This window comes from Gekko japonicus, unplaced genomic scaffold, assembly GCF_001447785.1.
Source record: "Gekko japonicus isolate JY-2015 unplaced genomic scaffold, Gekko_japonicus_V1.1 scaffold3773, whole genome shotgun sequence".
NCBI classification, from domain to species: domain Eukaryota; kingdom Metazoa; phylum Chordata; class Lepidosauria; order Squamata; family Gekkonidae; genus Gekko; species Gekko japonicus.
The window spans coordinates 24,418-49,032 of record NW_015160946.1 but is presented as its reverse complement, the minus strand read 5'-3'; the positions used below and the strand labels follow the sequence as shown (position 1 = coordinate 49,032).

At 47.0% G+C, this 24,615-nt stretch overlaps 1 protein-coding gene across 1 annotated transcript in view; it reads right to left on the bottom strand.

Moving 5' to 3' along the window:
• Positions 1-24,615, bottom strand: part of RET (ret proto-oncogene) — a gene marked incomplete at its 5' end in the record, with an annotated part of 107,263 nt that overhangs the window by 68,095 nt on the left and 14,553 nt on the right. Inside the window, 5 exons of the mRNA XM_015425221.1 lie at positions 4,748-4,861; positions 8,729-8,839; positions 12,488-12,503; positions 12,691-12,695; positions 17,791-18,049. Of these exons, the coding sequence (XP_015280707.1) occupies positions 4,748-4,861; positions 8,729-8,839; positions 12,488-12,503; positions 12,691-12,695; positions 17,791-18,049 (505 nt within the window). The remainder of the gene's footprint in view (positions 1-4,747; positions 4,862-8,728; positions 8,840-12,487; positions 12,504-12,690; positions 12,696-17,790; positions 18,050-24,615) is intronic.

Genomic DNA, 24,615 nt, shown 5'->3' with positions numbered 1-24,615 from the left:
GGGGGGGGAGCGTGGCTGTTTGCCCCGGGGCAAACTAACGCGCGACTGCGAGATCAGACGTCGGGTTGAGGTCCCGTGGCTAGGGGGGAGGTGCCGATCACACCACAGGCAAAGAAGCGGGGCGGCACGGCAAACGGGGTTGTTGTTGTTGTTTACTTTTTAAAACTGAAGTGTGTGCATGCTTGTGCGCATCCGTGGAGCCTTGGGAAAAAAATGACCTGTTTGCAAGGGGACATGGGCGGGCGCCGGATGCCACCGGAAACGCGTTCAGATGCCCGCCCTTGCCCCGCGGTTTCCGGAAACTAGTACCGCCGAGGTACTAGTTTTTTGCCGCTTATCTTCGGAGGGAAGCCTCGGTTGAGCCACGGGAGCTCTACGCTTCCCAGATGTGGCGGTGAGATCGCGACCGGAAAATCCACCTATCTTCCGTCTCTGTAGCGTGGCTAATGCTCCGTGTGAACGCAGCCACTGTTAAATAAACAAAATATTGCAAGAGTGCTCATGTTTTAAGCATGTTTTTATTTTAAGTTTTAAAAAAAACCCCAACCTTTGTATTTGTGTCCTTTATATAAAGTTTATATCTCCGCCACCTGGCATTCCATTTTATGACACACGTGGCCCGGCCCAACAAGGTCTCATTTATGTCAGATCCGGCCCTCATGGGTTCGACTACCCCTGCCCTATGGGTTCACCATAAGTCAGCTGTGATTTGGCGGCACTTTCCACCACAATGTATTTGTTGTATTGTCGTAGTTGTTACGTTGCTGTTCTTCAATCTAGTCCATGGCTTTTACTTGGACCCCTTCTTCTGTGATTACTTTGGATTGCAATCATTTCAGAAGAGACTGCAGGGTAGGAGCCGGGGATTTTCCAGCATGGTATAGTGGTTAAAGTGCTGGATGCTCATGTTTTAAGCATGTTTTTATTTTAAGTTTTAAAAAAAACCCCAACCTTTGTATTTGTGTCCTTTATATAAAGTTTATATCTCCGCCACCTGGCATTCCATTTTATGACACACGTGGCCCGGCCCAACAAGGTCTCATTTATGTCATATCCGGCCCTCATGGGTTCGACTACCCCTGCCCTATGGGGTCACCATAAGTCAGCTGTGATTTGGTGGCACTTTCCACCACAATGTATTTGTTGTATTGTCGTAATTGTTACGTTGCTGTTCTTCAATCTAGTCCATGGCTTTTACTTGGACCCCTTCTTCTGTGATTACTTTGGATTGCAATCATTTCAGAAGAGACTGCAGGGTAGGAGCCGGGGATTTTCCAGCATGGTATAGTGGTTAAAGTGCTGGACTAGACCAGGATCTAGGAGACCCAGGTTCCAATCCCTACTCGTGCCATGGGAGCTTGCTGAGTGACCCTGGGCCAGTCACACACTCTCAGCCTCAGCTACCTCACAGGGTTGTTGTGAGGATAAAATGGGGGTCAGGAGAATTATGTAAGCTGCTTTGGGTCCCCCTTGAGGCGAAAGGTGGAATATAAATAAAATATTTTTTAAAAAATTTTAATGGCTCCTTGCTCATGAATAAGTAGTTGGGATTTTTGCTATAATGGGCTTTTTAAACGCTCGTTGTTTCTGCCCCCTTAAATTTGAAGATAGAATTTTAGGGCACATTTGGAGTATTTGTCCTTTGTAAGACGTAACAGGAGCTGCGGTGGCTCAAGTGGTTAAGACGCTGAACTGCAGGCTGTGGAAGGTCGGTAGTTCAGCAGTTCGAGACCCAAGTGTGCCGCATGACAGAGTGAGCTCCCGTCTCTCGTTCCAGCTCCTGCCAACCTAGCAGTTCGAAAGCAAGACATTGCAAGTAGATAAATAGGTACCGCTTCAGTGGGAAGGTCACAGCGTTCCGTGCGCCTTGGTGTTTAGTCATGCCGGCCACATGACCACGGAAACGTCTTCGGACAGCGCTGGCTCTTCGGCTTTGAAACGGAGATGAGCACCGCAACCCTAGAGTCGGATTCGACTGGCTTTGGAGCAAGGGAACCTTTACCTTTTTAAAGACGTAACAAAGTAGCAATTCTTCTCCCTTTCAGGGATGTGTTTTATGAACCCTTTGTGGTATTAACCTCATACTTCAGGAATTGTAAGCGATACAGCTGCTTGTCTTTTTCCATGTGATGAGGACTACATAACTGTTGGCTTCTTTCCTTCTCATGGTTTATGAGGATGCCTGAGGATTTCCCCTCATTTGGACTCCAGTTGTTGAAATCTGGAGAAGAACTTTTTGAAATCAGCGTACAGGCTTTTCCACACACTCAACTTAGTCCTCAGTTGACTGTGTGGAGAGCCAGTTTGGTGTAGTGGTTAAGTGCGCGGACTCTAATCTGGGAGAACAGGATTTGATTCCCCACTCCCCCTCCGCTGGCAGCGGCTGGATGACCTTGGGCAAGCCTTAGTTCTGATAAGAGCTGTGCTGGAAAAAGCCGTTTCCGTCAAGAGCTCTCTCAGCCCCGCCTACCTCACAGGGTGTCCATTGGGAGGGGAAGGGAAAGGAGTTTGTAAGCTGCTCTGAGACTCCGAGTGAAGGGGGGGGGTATAAATCCAATCTCTTCTCTTCTTGGGAGTTGATTCACAAGCACTGGAATCAGTTTGGGGAGCATTTTTGCACATGTCTGCCCTCCCCCTGCATTTTCACTGCATGGAGACAGTTCATTTTTTCCTGCACATGTATTCAATAATGGCCATTTTCAAGGCAGGGTGCTATCATCCCCACTGGTGTCACAGTAAAGGTAAAGGTTCCCTTGCTCGAAAGCCAGTCGAATCCGACTCTAGGGTTGCGGTGCTCATCTCCATTTCAAAGCCGAAGAGCCAGCGCTGTCCGAAGACGTTTCCGTGGTCATGTGGCCGGCATGACTAAACACCAAGGCGCACGGAACGCTGTTCCCTTCCCACCGAAGTGGTACCTATTTATCTACTTGCAATTTCTTGCTTTCAAACTGCTTGGGTGGGGTGTGCTTGACCGGGCTGGAGGTGAATGGGAGTGGGCACCACAAAGAAAACTGACAGAAATATTTCACATGGGGAAAAAGGCGACTCAGAATTGGCTTCCAGAAAAATCATCAGGGTAAAAGTGTCTCTAAACAAAACAAAGACAAAGTGAAAACTAAAGGCCCAAAAATTGCTGCAGAAATCAGGGGATAGACCAAAGCATTATGGGGTCTGAATCAACGAAAAACCCCATATAGATCAGGGGACTTATCATTCATCATGTATTGACAGATGGTCAGCACATCCCTAGCATTTCCTCCTTGTTAATCGTTTGATCCAGCGGCTGCGCGGTAGTTCGCTCCGGGGCAAACAGCCACACCTTCCCTCCTCCCGCGATATCCGGCCCGTGTGACCGGGGCCTATCTCTAGTTTAGTGCTATTAAAAAAAGAAGCCACTGTTCTTTGGGTGGGGTGTGCTTGACCGGGCTGGAGGTGAATGGGAGTGGGCAGCTCAAAGTAAACTGACAGAAATATTTCACATGGGGAAAAAGGCGACTCAGAATTGGCTTCCAGAAAAATCATCAGGGTAAAAGTGTCTCTAAACAAAACAAAGACAAAGTGAAAACTAAAGGCCCAAAAAATTGCTGCAGAAATCAGGGGATAGACCAAAGCATTATGGGGTCTGAATCAACGAAAAGCCCCTATAGATCAGGGGACTTATCATTCATCACGTATTGACAGATGGTCAGCACATCCCTAACATTTCCTCCTTGTTAATTTTGTAACTTTAGCTGTTGTAGATTTTCCGGGTTGTATGGCCGTGGTCTTGGCACTGTAGGACCTCACGCTTCACCAGTATCTAACGTGCTAATTACACAGGGAAGCCATTGGAATTCATAAACATAAACACATTTTCAACAGGGAAGAAAAGAGTTTAAAAATAAATAGGGCATGGTTCCCTGTCCTGAAAAACACAAAAGGCTCTACATCTGACAACAGCACTACAGATAAGATTAGAATCCACACGCAAAAGAACCTCCTCAGGAAACAGGAAACCTCCTCAGGAAACAATCCATATACAAAAGAACCTCCTCAGGAAAGCTCCTCCATTAGCATGTTTCACAGTCTGGGGAACTCCTACAAGAGAATGACTCAGCCCTACCCCACCTTCCTGAGTAGATATAAATTACCTGCCTACCATTTTTCTTATCACCTTGACACAGAGAGTACTCCATCTATCTGTGTTATACCACTGAGGATGCCAGTCACAGCTACTGGCGAAACATCAGGTCCTACAATGCCAAGACCACGGCCATACAATCCAGAAAATCTACAACAGCTAATGAACGCCAGTCGTGGAAGCCTTCGACAACGTATTAATCTTGTAACTATTGTTAATATACAGTATACCTTGGGGTCCCTTCTTGTTCAGTTTTTTTATAGCTCTCCCTTTTCTTCTTGTTGCAGGAAAGAAAAGTCTGCAGTGACTCTCTGCTATCCTGGGTGATGTACTCTATCCTCTGTGACTGAGCACTTCCAAAACAAGACCCATATCCAGTGGCCCCTTAAAGACTAACTATTCCACTATGAGTTTTTGTGAGACAGAGCTCACTTCATCAGATACAAGGGGAAGACAGAAACTCATTCACCTCATTACACTGTAAGTACTTCCAGCCATCCTTTCTACATTAAAAAACACAAGAACATAAAAGCTTTTATCAACTAAAGATGAGAATGTCATAAAAGCACTGGAGCCTTCGGTACTGTGCTTGTAGAAAAAAATGAGTCAAATAATCTTCATACTCACCTCTGATATCGTCTTTCTCACAGTAACAGTTTTCGTCTGGGAAGCAGTAACAAATTCCATTTCCTGCCTTGATTCCGGTAAGACCTCTCTCATGGCCACCAACGATGTTGTTCTCTAAATGAAAGACAGATGTAAGCAAGCTCTGTTCCACAGACAGGGCTCAATGGTTCATTTCAAATACGCTCTGCAGGTTTACTCGGAGGAGGGTTTGAAAGCTGGCTCAAGTTAAAGCGAGGCAAATAACCACGGGTGAGAAAACTGGCAAATGTCCCTGGGGTTTAGTGTTTAAGGTGGTACGAGAGCTCATTCCGTCTGATCGGCAAGATGATTACCATTTGCTGCTAAAGAACAGCCTGCCTTAAATATGTTATTAGACAATGATGTAAAGATGTGTGGTAGTATTCAGATTTGCCGTGCAGGCAAAATCAGCTGTACCATTGCTCACTTTATACCTCCCATACCAATGGATGAGTAAATGCTGGCAAATTTACAGGACACAAACAGAAAACTGTAAAACCGTACCAATATGACGCTGCAGACTAATAAAGACTATTTTTATAAAAACCACGAAGGTGTATTTTTTTTCATTCAGATTTCAACCCACTAATATACAATGTACTATCAGAGGATCATTCTTCTCACAAAGTTAAATCAAAGAATCCTATCATATAGGGAAATCAATTTGTGTCTATATCTTTTACAAAATTCCAACATTCTCCACTAATATACAATGTACTATCAGAGAATCATTCTTCTCACAAAGTTACATCAAAGAATCCTATGATACAGGGAAATCAATTTGTGTCTATATCTTTTACAAAATTCCAACATTCTCCAGTATATATTCAGAAGTACAGTCCAAATAGTAGGGCTTATATAGAAAATTTAAACGTGAGTTAAAGAAACACGACTGTGTAGTCATTCAAGGAGCTGCAGTGGCTCAAGTGGTTAAGACGCTGAACTGCAGGCTGTGGAAGGTCAGTAGTTCAGCAGTTCAAGACCCGGGTGCCACATGATGGAGTGAGCTCCCGTCTCTAGTTCCAGTTCCTGCCAACCTAGCCGTTCGAAAGCAAGAAATTGCAAGTAGATAAATAGGGACCACTTTGGTGGGAAGGCAACAGCGTTCCGTGCGCCTTGGTGTTTAGTCATGCCGGCCACATGACCACGGAAACGTCTTCGGACAGCGCTGGCTCTTCGGCTTGGAAACGGAGATGAGCACCGCAACCCTAGAGTCAGACTCGACTGGCTTTCGAGCAAGGGAACCTTTACCTTTACCTAGTCATTCAAAGCCCAAACTATCCCAATGGGAAAGATTACAGTCTTGAATTCCAATGAATAGACGAAGACTCCAGATTTATTCAGCTTTAGTTTCATACTGTCTTCCTCAGCCATGGGACGGCCACGTACAGCTGAGTGACCTTCTAAGTGCCGCACATGGTGCGGCTGGGGGGGGAAGGGGGGGATGCACACCCACCCGCAGTGCAGTACTCATCTCTGGAGCTAGGCTCCTTGCTTAGGCAGCACTGAACATCACCAGCCTAGTGAAATGGCACAACTGTCGAATGACACAGTGAGGTTCAAAGGCCAGCTGAATGAGCAGGGGAAGGGGCGTGGTACAGTGGCAGAGCATCTGCCTGTCGTGCGGAAGGTCCCAGGTTCAGTCCCTGGCATCTCCAGTTAAAAAGGACCAGACAGTAGGACCGATTTCACACAAGAGCTGCGTCGCGGTCATGCCTCCCTTTGCCCCGCATCTATTGGTCAATTTCCCACTCAAAGTCACACGGCCGCGTTTTAACCCGCGGCTTCGCCCATTTTCCCTGCTGTTTTGTGATCCTGTTTTTTTAAAAAATATTTTTTTTAAATTTTATTTCAACTTAAACAATACACAAACTTTCATGGTTGTCAACAACACTAGTACTCAACAAAGATAACGGCATAAGTATATATGAACTTTGAAATTGTTCACATGTGGTGAAAAACGTCATAATATTTTTTAGGAACATTGAATTTAGAGAACTCAGAATTAAACATATGTTCAAGAAAAGGGAACCATTTCAAATGAAGATTGGGGTTTTTACGTGAGAGGTTTGAATTAACTGTTACATCTTTTTACTGACTTACTCTCTTGTAAGTCCACTGCACTCTCAGCATGGATCAAAAGAATACAAATTTTCAAAACGTTCATTTTACCTAAATTCTTATATCTATTTAGAACTATACCTATAGACATACCTAGATCCTCCTTCCAACTCTGGAAATCACTGACTACCAAATACATATGGAATTCGGGCATACACAGAAACCCTGATACGGGCACAAAAAGCGGGCAGCCTAGCTCTCCCAGACCTGCAATTATACCACAATGCCGCAATCTTGTTAGGCTTACTAAAACTCTATAACTCTTCCTTTAAATCAGATTGTGATCCTGTTTTTTGAGGATCACGAAACCGCGGGGAAAATTGGGCGAAGCTGCGGGTCAAAACATGGCCACGCGGCTTTGAGTGGGAAACTGGCCAATAGAAGTGGGGCAAAGGGAGGTGTGACCAGGGCGCAGCTCTTGTGTGAAATCAGTCTAGGTGATGTGAAAGACCTCAGCCTGTGACCCTGGAGAGCTGCTACTTGTCTGAGTAGACAATACTGATTTGGACGGACCAGTTCTAAGATTCAGCGTAAGGCACCTTCTGGTGTTCATACTGCTCACTTTAAATCGGAGTAGTACAACATCTGTATTTTTCCTTCCTCCACCTTATCCTGCACAGGAGCACTGAGGAGGAGAGTAAACTGAGCTCAGGGGAAATGCACGTCTCCCAAAAGGTATTTGCAATTATCTGGATGGAAGAAGCAGGGAATCTCCAGTATTCTGCCCCGAGCTACTTGGCAGAACGGTGAGAGAGAGAAAATAACTAGTAAATAAAAATCAGAAAGGTAGGCTTATAACATGATGAACCGGACAGACCAAGGATAGAATGTCTAATGCCAGACATATTAAAAAAGTGAACTCATGTCTTGGATGAGTAAGTTCGCCTTATTGCTATTGAATTTCCTCATCTTAAAAAGGCAACGATGATAACCTAACAATTTTTGCCGACCGCTTGGAGACACTTAGAGGCAAGGCACGCAAGCTCTGCCCGTAACTGCATTATATTACCCTCGAGCCTTAAATTTGCTATTGAATTTCCTCATCTTAAAAAGCCAATGATGATACGTAACAATTTTTGCCGACCACTTGGCGACATTTAGAGGCAAGAAACGCAAGCTCTGCCCGTGACTGCATTATATTACCCTCGAGCCTTAAACTCATCAGGCAGGATATGGCATTATTTAATATAACCATGCATTTTTTTTCAGAACTAAAACTCACAGCACTGGTTAGCTGCGAGCGTCAGAGCCTAATTTAATAACGGTTACCAAGAAAATCACTTCTCTCACGACTCAAACTTTATTATTGTATTGGTTTGCATCCACAGGAATCTCAATCCTGCACCTGGAAAACTCAGAAATGGCCTTTGCAGCTGTTCCTGGAGAATCCCCCTGGTGGCAGAACAAAGTTTGAGTCGAGTGGTGCCTTTAAGACAGACGAAGTTTAGTTCTGGCTATAAGATCCGTGCGCCTTGGTGTTTAGTCATGCTGGCCACATGACCACGGAAACGTCTTCGGACAGCGCTGGCTCTTCGGCTTTGAAACGGAGATGAGCACCGCAACCCTAGAGTCGGATTCGACTGACTTTCGAGCAAGGGAACCTTTACCTTTACCTTTTATAAGATCTGAAGAAGTGTTGCATGCACACGAGAGCTTATACCCAGAATTAAACTTTGCTGGTCTTAAAGGTGCCACTCGACTCTGAATACTCTTTAAGGGCAGCCCCACATAAAGCACATTGCAGTAGTCCAGTCTCGATGTAACTAAGGTATGGATCACTGTAGCTAGATCTGACTCAACCAGGAATGGACAAATGAATGTAGAAAGGACTGGCTTACATACTTGTGCAATCCTGAGGGCATATCTTTGGATCCAGGTGCTCAACTGCATCACATTTACCATCTGGACAGGTAATGATGCTCGGACTGCATGTAGAATAGTTTGGAGTAATTCCTAGAACAGAAAACAAGCAAAGGAAAGATCATTCTACATCACTTTTAGCGTCTCCAGAAGCTCTACAGTGCAGGGACAATCAATACGAACATTACCCCAAGATCTTACAATAATGCTGCATACGAGTTCCCTGCAAGACAATACCAAGGAACTGAATGCATATACTGAATGCTTAAGAGCGGACCACTGAAAATTGTGACTGGTTGCCCATCTGTTTCGTAGAGAAGATTGGAAACTGAAAATAACAATCCACACACAAAAAAATTGCAAATGTTGAGACATAAAACACTACAAATGTTCATATTTATATTCACTTTGCTGAAGAAGATGTAACTCGAAACAAAGTGTACCCCCGGGATATTCGTACCTTCCAATGACCTTCTTATGATTATAATATTGTACTATTGTTGCATTAAATAAGTATATGTTGTCACATTGGTTTTCACAACCAGATTGTTCTTGATCGTAACATTACAATATATTATTGATTTTGTATATTGTTTAGCGTCTGATTCCACTGCTTTTTTGCCACTTACTCTTATAGCTGGGAAGTCCTTCTGTTTGTGATTATACTGAAGTTTGATCAGCTTGTATAGTTTTCTGCAGCTGAAAACTCTTTTGGGAGAGTTCCAGGTGGAAAACTGTGTCTTTAAGAAGACAGTCTTTAAGAGGACACTGGTTTCCTGTTTTCTTTTGGCTATATCAATCTAGTACTACCACAGGAAGAGATCTATGAATGGTACGAGATAAGGATCGGATTAGTGACTGACAGGCCATGTTTGGTTGGCAGCCCTCAACTCACTGACGTTTAACTCCAAGGAAAGACAAAAGGAAAACTACATCCTTCTCTGCATCAGGATAATAATCCAGTCATCGGTAAGAAGGCTGGATAATTGCGCTCGTGTGTCTTGAGATGCTGTGCCTTTCGACCTCTCTTTTTTCTAGCTCCTCCCTGCCCTTTTTCTATCTACAGCTTTGTGTATCTTTGTGTGTAAAGACACTGGAAATAGGATGAGACATTAGTTGTTGTAGATTTTCCGGGCTGTATGGCCGTGGTCTTGGCATTGTAGGACCTGATGTTTCACCAGTAGCTGTGACCAGTGTTCCCTCTAAGCTGAGTTAGTGTGAGCTAGCTCACCATTTTTTAGCCTCCCGCTCACACGTTTTTGTCTCAGCTCAGGAAGGATGGCTCTAGAGGAAACTGATTTATGTAGTAGTCAAATCGCTTGCTCACAACTTTAATGCCAGTAGCTCACAAAGTAGAATTTTTGCTCACAAGACTCCATGGCTTAGAGGGAACATTGGCTGTGACTGGCATCCTCAGAGGTATAACACAGAAAGATGGAGTACTCTCTGTGTCAAGGTGAGACACAGAGAGCACTCCATCTTTCCGTGTTATACCTCTGAGGATTCTCCATCTTTCTGTGTTATACCATGGTCATGCAGCCCTGAAAATCTACAACTAAATATATCTAGGTTGATAACCACATTAAAAATTCAAAAGCATGCTCACAAGACTCCATGGCTTAGAGGGAACATTGGCTGTGACTGGCATCCTCAGAGGTATAACACAGAAAGATGGAATACTCTCTCTGTCAAGGTGAGACACAGAGAGCACTCCATCTTTCTGTGTTGTACCTCTAAATATTCTCCATCTTTCTGTGTTATACCATGGCCATGCAGCCCTGAAAATCTACAACTAAATGTATCTAGGTTGATCACCACATTGAAAATTCAAAAGCCCATTGCAATACACACATTTAACAAGAGAAGGTATGACAATTTAATAGCAGAAAAAGAATCCAGCAGGAGACTCCTCTATATCCTTTTATAATAGTACCCAAAAGAGCTCACAGTCCACAAACAAGGCAGAGGATGCCCCATAGCACAAATAAACTTCTGCAGCCGAAAACGTCCTTCCTAGATAGGGCAGACGTTTCAAAGCATTCTTCCTCAATTATACGGCTGAAAAATGGAACCTGATTTCCATAATAGTCTAGGCACAGCTCATGTCTCAAATGGAATCTGAGACATTCAATTTGAATGGTGACCACCAATTCTACTTTATCAATCGACGTCCTATAATTATGTTGCAAAAGACTGATGTCTACTGGCAACTGGTGACATTTGTGAATTTTTTGATGGCCTACCCCTTGTGGTTTGTATTTCTGTATACCACCTGGAGATTGGCAACCCCAGGAGAGAGACTGACTTCCCCACCATCACTAAACCCCTCCCCCACCCTCCCTGCCACAGAAAGTTATGGGAAAGAGAGAGATTGGCTTTCCCCCACCAATATCACCATGCCTTCTCTCTCTTTTCCTTCCCCAGCAGCGAGGAGGCTGGGGAAGGTAAGGAAAGCTGCCCTGCCTCGCCCTCAGGACAATACAAACTCCACACAGACCGTTCCTTCTCAACCCAGACAAAACCAAAAAACTGGAAAATCCACTCCTTTCGCTTCAATAATACAATACCTATTGGGGTGGACCCTATTCTGTTCTTCCCAAACCACTGAGCAAAGCTTATTTATTTATCCATTAAAATATCGATGCTCCACCTTTCTTTCTTGCCCTGATGTGAAGCCGATAACTGGGAAGAAGCAGAAGGCCGTTATCGCCATCAGGACAATACAAACTCCACACAGACCGCTTCTTCTCAACCCAGACAAAACCCAAAACAGGAAAATCCTCTCCTTTCGCTTCAATAATACAATACCTATTGGGGTGGACCCTATTCTGTTCTTCCAAACCACTGAGCAAAACTTATTTATTTATCCATTAAAATATCGATGCTCCACCTTTCTTTCTTGCCCTGATGTGAAGCCGTCCTCCAATCTGAGGAGCTTTCCCGAAACTGAAGGGGCTCCTTGAAAGGCGGTTGGATCTACTCCATTGTCTCTCACTGTGTCTACAGATTGCTAGATGTCTTGAGGGGAGGGGCTGTGGCTCATTGGTAGAGCCTCTGCTTGGCATGCAGAAGGCCCCAGGTTCAATCCCCGGCATCTCCAGCTAAAAAGGACCAGGTGATGTGAAAGATCTCAGCCTGAGACCCTGGAAAGAGGCTGCCAGTCTGAGTAGACAATACCGACCTTGATGGACCCAGGGTCTGACTCAGTATAAGGCAGTTTCATGTGTCCATATGCACATAATCTGAAACATCTCTCTACCTAGCTGGCTGCCAGAAGAATGTTGGTTTCGTATGGGGACTAGAATTCACAGTTTTCCCAGTAAGTAATAAAATATAGGATGATTAAAAAAAGGTGTGTTTAAAAAGTATCTAAAGTATGGTCCCGGTCACACGGGCCGTAAAATGCGCGGGGGGGGGGGGGAAACATGGCAGTTTGGCCCGGAGCAAAGTAACGCGTGGCCGCCCGATCACACGTCCCGTCGAGGTCCTGTGGGTAGGGGCGAGGTGGCGATCACACGACGATCCTGCAGCACGGCAAAGAAGTGGCGCGGCGCGATCTCACCAACGGCATGCACAATTCTGCGGAGCAACGGAACTTTCGCTATCCTCTTTGTGCGCATGCGCTGTTGGGTGCTTGTGCTCATCCTGTGGAGACTTGGGGGAAAAAAACCTGTTTGCGACGGGACATGGGCGGGCGCCCAATGCCACGGATTACCACCGGAAATGTGATCAGACGCCAGCCCTTGTCCCGCGGTTTCCGGAAACTAGTACCTCGGAGGTACTAGTTTTTAACTCCGCATCTTCGACGGGAAGCCTCGGGTTCGCCATGGGAGCTCTACACTTCCCAGATGTTGTGGTGTGATCGCGCCGGGAATATCCGCCTATCCGCCATTAGCGTGGCTAATGGTCCGTGTGACTGCAGCCTATGTAACGTATCTAAATACTCCCCCTGGGGAAAAAAATTTTTTTTTAGAGGGACTGCTTTAAGAGATTTGTACTATGGGACAGGCCCTTGTGAAAGAAAGTCCAAATTTGTCGGTATGGTCCCATCCAAGCCCACTCAAGTGCCCGAGGTGAAGTATGATCCTGGCACCTATGTAGTTCAGCATTTCGTTCTCTACAGCGCCCAACCAGGTGTTTTTGAGAAATCAATGACTCTTTCCAAAGGGTAGCTGCATTGGTCTGCATTAGAACAGTGAGGTTTGAGTCCAGAGCATGGGAGAGGCCAACAAGATTGCTGCGGTAGAAGCTTTCGAGAGTCAGGATTCTGATGAAGGAAGCTTCTTCCCTCTTTGCCGCTGATGGCGCAGACCTGACTTTATCTTTTGCTAACATTATTCTGTAAACTGTGCCATATTACATTGATGGCATAAATTAACAGCATCGCCAGCAGCAACAACAAAGGGAACTTTTTATTCAACTGAACGTAGGCGTATTCTGCTAGGAGCTGCAGTGGCTCAGTGGTTAAGATGCTGAACTGCAGGCCGGAAAGTCAGTAGATCAGCAGTTTGAGACCTGAGTGCTGCATATGGAGTGAGCTCCCATCTCTGGTCCCAGTGCCTGCCAACCTAGCAGTTCAAAAGCAAGAAATTGCAAGTAGATAAACAGCGTTTCATGCACCTTGGTGTTTAGTCATGCCGGCCACATGACCACGGAAACGTCTTTGGACAGCGCTGGCTCTTCAGCTTTGAAACGGAGATGAGCACTGCAACCCCAGAGTCGGATTTGACTGGCTTCTGAGCAAGGGAACCTTTACCTTTACCTTTTTAAATAGGTACCGCTTCGGTGGGAAGGTAACAGCGTTCCGTGCGCTTTGGCATCTAGTCATGCTGGCCACATGACCACGGAAGCATCTTTGGACAGCGCTGGCTCTTCAGCTTGGAAACAGAGATGAGCACCACACCCTAAAGTCGAATTCGACTGGCTTTTGAGCAAGGGAAACCTTTACCTTTAGGCATATTCTATGATTCACTGAAGAAATAGTGTGAATGTCAGTGATCCTCAAGGAATTCTGCAAAAGGGAGGAGTGAGCGTGGAGCAGTACTTGTGGGAAATCACCCCAGGTGTTTTTGCGAAATCAATGACTCTTTCCAAAGGTTAGCTGCATTGGTCTGCGTTAGAACAGTGAGGTTTCCCAGAGCATGGGAAAGGCAAACAAGATTGCTGCGGCAGAAACTTTCGAGATTCAGGATTCTGATGAACGAAGCTTCCTCCCTCTTTGCCGCTGACGGCGCAGACCTGTCTTTCTCTTTTGCTAACATTATTCTGTAAACTGTGCCATATTACATTGATGGCATAAATTAACAGCCTCACCAGCAGCAACAACAGAGGGAATCTTTTATTCAACTGAACGTAGGCGTATTCTACTAGGGGCTGCAGTGGCTCAGTGGTTAAGATGCTGAAATGCAGGCCGGAAGGTCAGTAGTTCAGCAGTTCAAGACCCAAGTGCACCGCATGACGGAGTGAGCTCCCGTCTCTGGTCCCAGCGCCTGCCAACTTAGCAGTTCGAAAGCAAGAAATTGCAAGTAGATAAATAGGTACCACTTTGGTGGGAAGGTAACAGCGTTCCGTGCGCCTCGGCATCTAGTCATGCTGGCCACATGACCACGGAAGCATCTTTAGACAGCGCTGGCTCTTCAGCTTGGAAACGGAGATGAGCACCACACCCTAGAGTTGGATTCGACTGGCTTTTGAGCAAGGGAAACCTTTAGGTAAAGGTAAAGGTTCCCTTGCTCGAAAGCCAGTCGAGTCCGACTCTAGGGTTGCGGTGCTCATCTCCATTTCAAAGCCGAAGAGCCAGCGCTGTCCGAAGACGTTTCCGTGGTCATGTGGCCGGCATGACTAAACACCAAGGCCCATGGAACGCTGTTACCTTCCCACTGAAGTGGTACCTATTTATCTACTTGCAATTTCTTGCTTTCGAACTGCTAGGTTGGCAGGAGCTGGAACTAGAGACAGGAGCTCACTCCGTCGTGCGGCACCCGGGTCTCAAACTGCTGAACTACTGACCTTCCACAGCCTGCAGTTCAGCGTCTTAACCACTTGAGCTACCACAGCTCCAAGGAAACCTTTACCTTTAGGTGTGAAGAAATACTGTGAATGTCAGTGATCCTCAAGGAATTCTGAATAAAGCATCCAGTACATCTTGTGTGGATTCTGAAGCTTTAGACTGAGGCTTCTAAAAAAACCAAACCCATAGGGATCCCTGGAGTGCTCCATGAACAAGGAAGTATGACTCCGGTGTGTTCATGTTCTCTTGGGAAACATCTTCGTTAACAGCTGTACTGTGGGGGCCACTTAAAACGACAGCTCTTCACTTGCAACATCAAGTCTTACACCTGTGAAATACCCCACAGAGAAGCCGTCAATCGCCTCTCCTCAAACGGTAATGACACGCAGGCCTCACAGCTGAAGCCAAGCAGAGAAACAAAGCATGACGCCAACACGTAGCTCTGCTCCTGAAACAAGGCTAACCACACACCCTCTGAGGGCTTCTTTCCAATCCCAAATCTGCCTTCTTTTATTTGCATGGCAGAAAGCTGCTATCCCATGAAACCATCTGAGTACAAGCAGACCTTATGCAGCTTCAACCAACAGAGGCACTCAGTTAATCAGAGATCATCTCACTAGAACAGGGCTTCCCAACCTTTCCAGTAGGGAGACCCAGAAAGTCCAAATTGACTTGGTATTGTGCCCGACAAGTCCAAAGTTGTCAGTGTGGTGACCAGTGTTCCCTCTAAGCTGAGTTAGTGTGAGCTAGCTCACTGTTTTTAGCCTCTGGCTCACACCTTTTTGCCTTAGCTCAAGAAGGAGGGCTCCAGAGCAAACTAATTTAGGCAGCAGCCCAATTGCTTGCTCACAACTTTAATGCCAGTAGCTCACAAAACAGATTTTTTGCTCACAAGACTCCACAGCTTAGAGGGAACATTGGTGGTGACCCATCCAAGACCCATTCAAGTGCCCTAGGTGAAGTACGACCCTGGCATCCATCCAGCAACATTTTGTTTTCTGCAAGTGGTCAACCAGATGTTTTTGAGAAACCAACAAACATCGCACAAAAGGCAAGTGAGCCCCGAGCAAGTGGCATTTTGACTGACATAACCTTTCACATGGAGGTGACATTCCAGTCTCTGACCACCCCCTCCTTCTCCGTCACTCCCTCTAACCCACCTAAGATTCTCACTCACTCTAGTAACCATCAGGATACGTTTTACTTGATCAACATGAGCCTTGGTCACACGGAGAATTTGCCGGGCGAAAGGCACGAATGTTGGGCGGATTTCCGGGGCGTGATCACACCGCAACATCTGGGAAGCATAGTGCACCTGTGGCGTCCTGACGAAAATGCGGAGTTAAAAAGTACCAAGGAAAGTGCACTAGTATCCGGAAAAACACGTTGCACAGGCGGCGTCTGATCGCGGGAGCGCTACTATCTTGTGGCATCCGGCGCCTGTCGCATCGCAAATCGGATGTTTTTCGTAAGCGCATGTGCACAAACACAAAACTGAAAGCAGTGCTGCTCTGCGGAAATGCGCATGCGCACAAACGCAAAACACTTGTGTGATCGCGCCGCACCGCTTTGCCAGGCTGCAGCATCGCCGTGTGATCGCCAGCTAACAGCCTAAGCACGGAGACTCGGGGGACCGTGTGATCGGGCTACCGCGCTTTATTTTGCTCCGGGGTGAACAGCCACACACACCCCCTGCGTTATCTGGCCCGTGTGACCGGGGCCTGACTTACACAACCTTTCATGTGGAGGTGACATTTCAGCCTCTGACCACCCCCTCCTTCTCTGTCACTCCCTCTAAACCTCACCACAAGATTCTCACTCACATTAGTAACCACGTTTTACTGGATCAACACGTACATGCAGGGAAGAACAAAATACCAACTAATGTATGAAGTGGAAGAGACTTTCCAGAGTCAGATCTTGGTTTCCGAGATACAAAAGAGATCCAAGGAAAGGGCAGGTGCAGCCATTAGGGAGGGCTGACCCACAAGCCACTTTCAGAGGCTTTTCTGTCCCACTTTTGGGTCCCGACCCACAGAGTGCAGTAAAAGACCCAAGCCAGGCACTGACTTACTGTGTAGAAATATTGATTTCTAAAAGCCTCTTGCCTTCTCATGTGATATCTTCTGATAACGCTGTGGCTTACTTCCTCTCGCAAGCCAAATAGTGAGGCCCAGATGGCCTCAATAGCATGCCATAAACCCACATTCTTTCACACGTTCGTGCCAAATGGCAGACCTCATGTAAAGAGTCACGTACGCAATGAAGTTTGGAGTTTGGGAGTCACCTGACTGCAGAGGGAGTTCCCAAACTTCCAACCTATCCCCTCAAGCTACCATGACAACCAAAAAATTGGCCACACACCCTGCTACTCGTGATTGGCTGCATGGCCACGGCTAGTCATGATTACATTGGGGTTTAATTGTTTGGCCCCTTGGAAGAGAGCTCTCTGTTCCTGCTCTCTCTCTACTTGTTTGAATTGCACCTGGAAATGCTGTCCCAGGTGGAACAAAGAACTGCTTTGTGAGCTGAGCACATGCTTGCAAAGATGGGATTCCTGCTCTTACAAATCCCTTGGTGTCTAACGGGATTATTGGACTGACGCTATCCTGAATTGGTAAATATGAATTACTGTTTAGTTAAGGCAAACTGCCCTAGCCTTTCTTGTTTTTAAATCCTTCTAGTCTATGCTAAGTTCTGTACTGAATAAACTTATTCTGATTTCTAACTTGTCTTTGATGTTGTAACTGAGATTCCAAGTCTATTTTACTTGTGCTTAGCTGGCTACATGCTACCATTGACCATTAAGTGTGCATCTCTGGGATAGAGGTGCTAATGTGTAAAGTCCCAGAGGCCAGTTAAGAGTCTGAACCTTGCTCTTGGGCTGGAAGGGGACTCTAGTTTAAAAAGGTTCTGGTGGCAAATTGTTCTGAATCCAGAGAGGGTAGCATACCTCTCTGGGTTGTTGTTGAAAAAGTATGGGTTTCCCTCTCATGTCTGGACAGGCATGGGGGGCAGAAGCCTATACACTTACATTTTCCATCCAGGACAACTGTGAGATGGGTGAGAGCTTCTTTCTTGCTCTGGTTGTCGACGCCTAGGACGGGGTACAGGACTTCTCTGCACTCGGGTCTCTGGAGCACAGTGGAATCGTTCACGTAGAGGCGCCCGTACTTGTCGTCAGGCCTCTGGGCAATCCTCATGGCGTAGCAGCTGATGTTGGGGGCCTGCAGACTGTATGTGACATTGATGCCTGCAAACCTCATGCAGTTGTTGACGCAGATTTTTCCAATCTAGGCTCAAAGAAACACACACAACCAACAAGAAACATTACCAAGGGGGGTTATGAGTCCCTGACAAACATACCACAGCCATTAAAACCATGTATCACAGGCTGAGACAAGGGAGGGACTGCTCAGTGGTAGAGCACCTGCTTGGCACGCAGGAGGTCCCAGGTTCAATCCCCGGCACCTCCAGTTACTGGATCTAGCAGTCGGTGATGTGTAAGAACTCTGCTTGCCTGAGACCTGGAGGGCTGTTGCCAGTCTGAGTAGACAAGACTGAACCTGATGGGCCAAGGGTGTGATTCAGGATAAGGCAGTTTAATGTGTGTTCATATGTGTAACACTCTCCTTGGGATTCTGTACACCCTGTTTTACACAAACCTGGGGAGCTGGTGAGGATTAAAGTAAAGGTAAAGGTTTCCCTTGCTCGAAAGCCAGTCGAGTCCGACTCTAGGGTTGCGGTGCTCATCTCCGTTTCAAAGCCGAAGAGCCAGCGCTGTCCAAAGACGTTTCCGTGGTCATGTGGCCGGCATGACTAAACACCAAGGTGCACGGAACGCTGTTCCCTTCCCACCGAAGTGGTACCTATTGATCTACTTGCAATTTCTTGCTTTCGAACGGCTAAGTTGGCAGGAGCTGGAACTAGAGACGGGAGCTCACTCCGTCATGTGGCACACTCGGGTCTCGAACTGCTGAACTACCAACCTTCCACAGCCTGCAGTTCAGCGTCTTAACCACTTGAGCCACCGCAGCTCCTTGGTGAGGATTAGAATGGTGAAAATTCATGTAATCAGTCAGAGAACCTACATTTGACTGTGTGGAACAGTGTCTACACAGAGTACGTATGTTTAAGGGATGGAGTTTCTCAGGGCTTTTTTTTTTTTTTTGCAGAAAAAGCCCAGCAGGAACTCACTAGCATAATAGGCCACAACCAACAGCAAACACTCGTTAGAATATTTGGCCACACCCCCTGACAGCGCAGCTCATTAACATATTAGGCCACACCCCTGTGCCTTCTTGTGGGGGGCCCGGGCAAGCTGGCCCTCGCAGGGGAGGGGAGGCAGTTTAAAATGCCTTCCCTTGGCTTGCCCAGGCGCCCCAAGGCTGTGGGGAGCCCAGGTAAGCCGGCCCTTGGACAGGCTGGGGAAGGCACGGGGAGGCATTTAAATGCCTCTCCGATCCTTCTAGGGGATCCTCTTAGGGGCCCCCGGGCCCGCCCCGCTCGGGGTCACCGGGGGGGGGGGGTCGCTCTCCAGGCCTTCCCTCTGTAGCCACGCACGCAGATGTTTTGGCTATAGTGGGCGTGGCCAACTCTGAAGCCAGACGGAACTCTGTTCCTGTGCGTTCCTGCCCCAAAATAGCCCGGGCCAGTTTCTGTTGTTCTGTATGACTGTCCTAGGAGCTGCGGTGGCTCAAGTGGTTAAGACGCTGAACTACAGGCTGTGGAAGGTCAGTAGTTCAGCAGTTCGAGACCAAAGTGTACCGCATGATGGAGTGAGCTCCCGTCTCTAGTTCCAGCTCCTGCCAACCGAGCAGTTCGAAAGCAAGAAATTGCAAGTAAATAGGTACCACTTCAGTGGGAAGGGAACAGCGTTCCGTGCACCTTGGTGTTTAGTCATGCCGGCCACATGACCACGGAAACGTCTTCGGACAGCGCTGGCTCTTCGGCTTTGAAACGGAGATGAGCACCGCAACCCTAGAGTCGGATTCGACTGGCTTTCGAGCAAGGGAAACCTTTACCTTTACCTTTGTATGACTGTCCTAGTCCAAATTATGTCCCGCCATACATATTTCCCCTTACTGCTCTAATGCCTGCCCCCCCCTCTCTCTCACACACACATTTCCCTGTTTTATCCACACTCTTCTCTCCACAAAGAATTCCAAAGAAATCCTGCACTCTGAAGCAAGCATACAAACTATTTCCACCACCCCCCCCAAATAAACCAAACAGCTTCTTTGTGGTATATTATTTGTTCAGCATAGAATCAGATTTCAGTCTATGGATGGCCCTGGTCATATTTGCGAACAGTTTTCATTGTACGCATCAGGTAAACCAGTCTTCTAGAGATGCTGTACAAGAATGGATCAGGGAATGTAAGAAAACTAGCTAAAGGCCTGAGGGCAGGCACGAGGAGAATGGAAGGGCGAGGGAGAACTTCCAGTTCTTTCCTAAAGTCTGCCCCCTTCCCCCATCACCTCCTGAGAGCCAGCTTGGTGTTTAAGAGCAGTGGACTCTGATCTAGAGAACCTGGTTTGATTCCCTCCCCCCTCCTTCACATGAAGCCTGCTGGGCGACCTTGGGCCAGTCACGGTTCACTCAGGACTCTCTCAGCCCCACCTACCTCACAGGCAATGTTCCCTCTAAGCTATGGAGTCTTGTGAGCAAAAATTCTACTTTGTGAGCTGCTGGCATTAAAGTTGTGAGCAGGAGCTTTGGCTGCTTCATAAATGGGTTTGCTCTGGAGCCCTCCTTCCTGAGCGAAGACAGAAATGTGTGAGCCGGAGGCTCAAAAACCGTGAGCTAGCTCACATTAACTCAGCTTAGAGGGAACATTGCTCACAGGGTGCCTGTTGTGGGGAAAGGAAGGTGATTGTAAGCCACGTCGAGACTCCTTAGGGGAGAGGAAAGCGGGGTATAAAAACCAGCTCTTCTTCTCTACCAACAACCACGGTCCTTCTCCCCCCGTTGTATTTATTGGAAACATATTGCCTCTTCCCTCATAACACCAAGTGAACCTTCAGGAACGGGGGGAGTAGCATCGTTCCCCCATCCGTTCCCTTCGATGAGGGGATCTGACTGTGGGCTGGGGGCAGTGTTCCCCTGGAAACACTGTCCCCCATTGCAAAAAGTCCCCGAAAGGACAGGAGATATTTACTGGTACAGGAAAATATGAAACCAAGAAGTCGGTGATGCCACTGGGATATACGTTTGCGTCTTACACTGTTGATCACACTGCCTAGAATTGGTTATGCTATGCTGGGGATTACTAGGAAGGGTATTGAAAACAGATCAGCCAATATCATAATGCCCCTATATAAATCAATGGTGCGACCTCATTTGGAATACTGTGTGCAGTTCTGGTCACCACACCTTAAGAAGGATATTATAGCTTTGGAAAAAGTGCAGAAAAGGGCAACTCGAATGATAAAAGGGTTGGAACACTTTGCCTATGAGGAAAGGTTAAAGCGCTTAGGGCTCTTTAGCTTGGAGAAAAGACGACTGAGGGGTGACATGATTGAGGTTTACAAGATTACGCATGGGAAAGAGCAGGTAGAGAAAGAGGTACTTTTCTCCCTTTCTCACAATACAAGAACTCATGGGCACTGGAATTAGATAAGCATATGGAGCAGAGGTCCATCAGTGGCTATTAGCCACAAGGTATAGATAGGGGCTCTGGGGCAAGTGATGCTCGGTCTTCTTGGTGTTTGGGGGGGGGCAACAGTGGGAGGGCTTCTAATGTCCTGGCCCCACTGGTGGACCTCCTGATGGCACCTGGTATTTTTGGCCACTGTGTGACACAGAGTGTTGGACTAGATGGGCCTTTGGCCTGATCCAACATTGGCGTCTTTTATGTTCTTATTATGTTCTTAAGAAGAAGAAGAGGAAAGAGAAGAAGAGGAGAAGGAAGGAGAAGGAAGGGAAGAAGAGGAGGAGGAGGAGGAGGGGAAGAAGAGGAGGAGGAGGAGAAAGAGAAGAGGAGGAGGAGGAGGGGAAGAAGAGGAGGAGGAGGAGGAAGAGGAGGAGGGGAAGAAGAAGATGATGAGGAGGAACAGGTTTCATTCATACTCCGCCCTTCACTCGGAGTCTCAGAGCGGTGTACAATCTCCTCCCCTCCCTCTCCCCGCAACAGACACCCAGGGCTGTCTATGGAGGAGTGGGGAATCAAACCCAGTTCTCCAGTCCGCCACTCTCAACCACTACACCAAACTGGCTCTAAAGGAAGGCTCACGCCACAGAGGCAGTCAACAGCGGACCACCTCTGTTCCTTTCTTTCCTTGTATACCATATGGGATAACCCTAAATTGGCTGTGACTCGAGGCCTCGTTCCAATGCCGCAACGAAAAAATGCGTAGACAGTGAGGTCACGGGCCCTGAAAGGGAGTGGTACAGCGGGTCGATTGTATTTCGATGAAAAGTGAAGCATTATTATTCCAGTCCTGTATGCATCGGTGTCTGCATGGGAATGTCACAAACCCTCTGCAGCTCTTTGTTTCACCTTTGGGCCCAATTATTTGAAAACGTCTTCCTCTGTAAACCCCCCCCCCCAGTTTAATACCTGTCTGCTAACTAACACCTCATGCATCTGGCAAAGTGAGCTCTAATCTGCAAAAAAGTGTATGCCAAAACAGTCTTTAGGGTGCCGTACGATGATTACTATTATTATTTTGTTGAACAGACAGGAAAACACAATGCTGTAATACCTGAAGGGAATCATATACATCCCTGTCTCGATTGCCATACGAGATTACATACACAGGGGGGAAAACCTGTCAGCTGTGAAATTCGCCCCAACTTTCCCTCATTAAAATCACAGATCATAATTGCATCTGAGCAACCAGTGGACCATGCTCGGCTCTTCGGGGCCACGACAGAGATAAACCTTTATTTCTGAGCCACAAAAGACTGTTGCCAAACTGTGTTCCTGCTGGTTCGTTCATTTTTGGCTGTCAAAATGGAGAAATGGCGTCAGGCCAAAGGTTAATCGCTTCCTCACACCCTCATGTTTTCCTCAGGGCTAAAGGCCATTCGGCCTTCACTCGGGTTCCATCTTGTGCTTCCTAAAGTGCTGGCTAATCAGACCTAATTTCGCCTCATTCTTTGGGGAATGCGGAGTGCTACACTCTCTTTTAGCAGAGTCTATGTTTTTTTGTTGTGTGGCCAGAGATTTATGACCACATCCTGGTTTGATTTAATAGGTTTCAGATGGTATTATATTGGCAGCAGGTATTGCGCTTTCACGGGCTGATCATTCATCAGCCGCCTGGAGTGAGTGGTGAGATGAGATATGAAATGTGGGGAATAAAGAGGGACTTAGATGAAGGTACCTGTCATGACCTTCTACCGAGGTGGCTCTGGACTCTGACTTGGAAGCCCTGAGGAGTATGAGGGGCCAGAAACCTGGCCTGAGGGAGAACAGGAAACTCCGGGAGACCCATGCAGTGTAGATGTGCCTAGCCCAGTGATGGCGAACCTTTTAGAGACCCGAGTGCCCAAACTGCGACCCAAAACCCACTTATTGAGCGCAAAGTGCCAACACGACCATTTAACCTGAATACTGAGGTTTTACTTTAGAAAAAACAACTCATACATCAACCTAAGATGATCCAAACAAAGTAAGGAAAGCAATCCCAAATGCTTTCGTTGACTTAAAATTATTTGGCAGAGAATTCGACACTTTAATGATGGTCTGGGCCTGGCTGGGGCGATGGCTCGCCTGCCCACAGAGAGGGCTCTGAGTGCCACCTCTGGCCCCCGTGCCGTAGGTTCGCCACTACTGGCCTAGCCCATCTGTGTTAGAATTTGCCCCTCAGGAACCTGTAGTGGGAGCTTCCTCCAGAACGTCCCTCTGTCCACCCAGATCCTGTGAAAACAAAGCACCAGCCCAGGAACCGGTCCACAAGCTCCCCCCATTCACCTCCACCCAGCAGGAGCAGCGGAAGCACAGGGCTCATGCTGAGATAGCTCAGCGAAGATGCAGGGCCAGGCTTCCAGCCCACTATCTACCTTGTAGGCCCAACTGTGGTCCTAGTCCGAGTTCCCGCTGAGCTGCACTAGGGGGCGCTGGTGCACAACATTTTAGGTCACAGCTCATGGATTTTAGCTTCAGCTCACACGTAAAGGAATTTTCCTCTCCACTGGAAACAATGTAGGATGGAGGATGGTCCACTAGTTTTGAAATTTGGGTGGGTTTTTTTTTTTGAGGAGAGGCACCAGCAGCGATGCTGCCAATTTGGGGCCTCTACCTCAAAAAAACAGCCTCCCCAGAGCTCCAGATACCCCTGGATCAATTCTCCATTGTAGCCTATGGGGCCCATTGACTATAATGGTCCCCATAGGCTGTAATTGAGCCAGAAAAAAAGATATTTTTTTTGCACACCCCTATTATGCTTTTCAGTATGATTTGTAAGCTGCCTTGAGTCACAGGAAAAGTGGAATATAAATATCTGAATAAATAAGTAGTCTGGGCAGGTGATAACATTTAAGCGACTCCCTGTTAGGTTAGGTAGGGTTCTGACAGTGATTTCACTAAAAAGTTATTTTACTAAAAAAAAACACTGCAAGAGTCCCCCCCTCCCTCCCCCCCAAAAAAGTGCTGGTATGTTTTCAAAGGCTCTGTGCAGGGTGATGGTCCAAGGCCAGGTCTACCAATATGATTGAGGTTTATAAGATTATGCATGGGAAAGAGCAGGTAGAGAAAGAGGTTCTTTTCTCCCTTTCTCACAATACAAGAACTCATGGGCACTCCATGAAATGGCTGAGCGGTCGGGTTAGAATGGCTAAAAGGAAGTACTTCTTCACCCAAAGAGTGATTAACACATGGAATTCACTGCCACAGGAAGTGGTGGCGGCTACA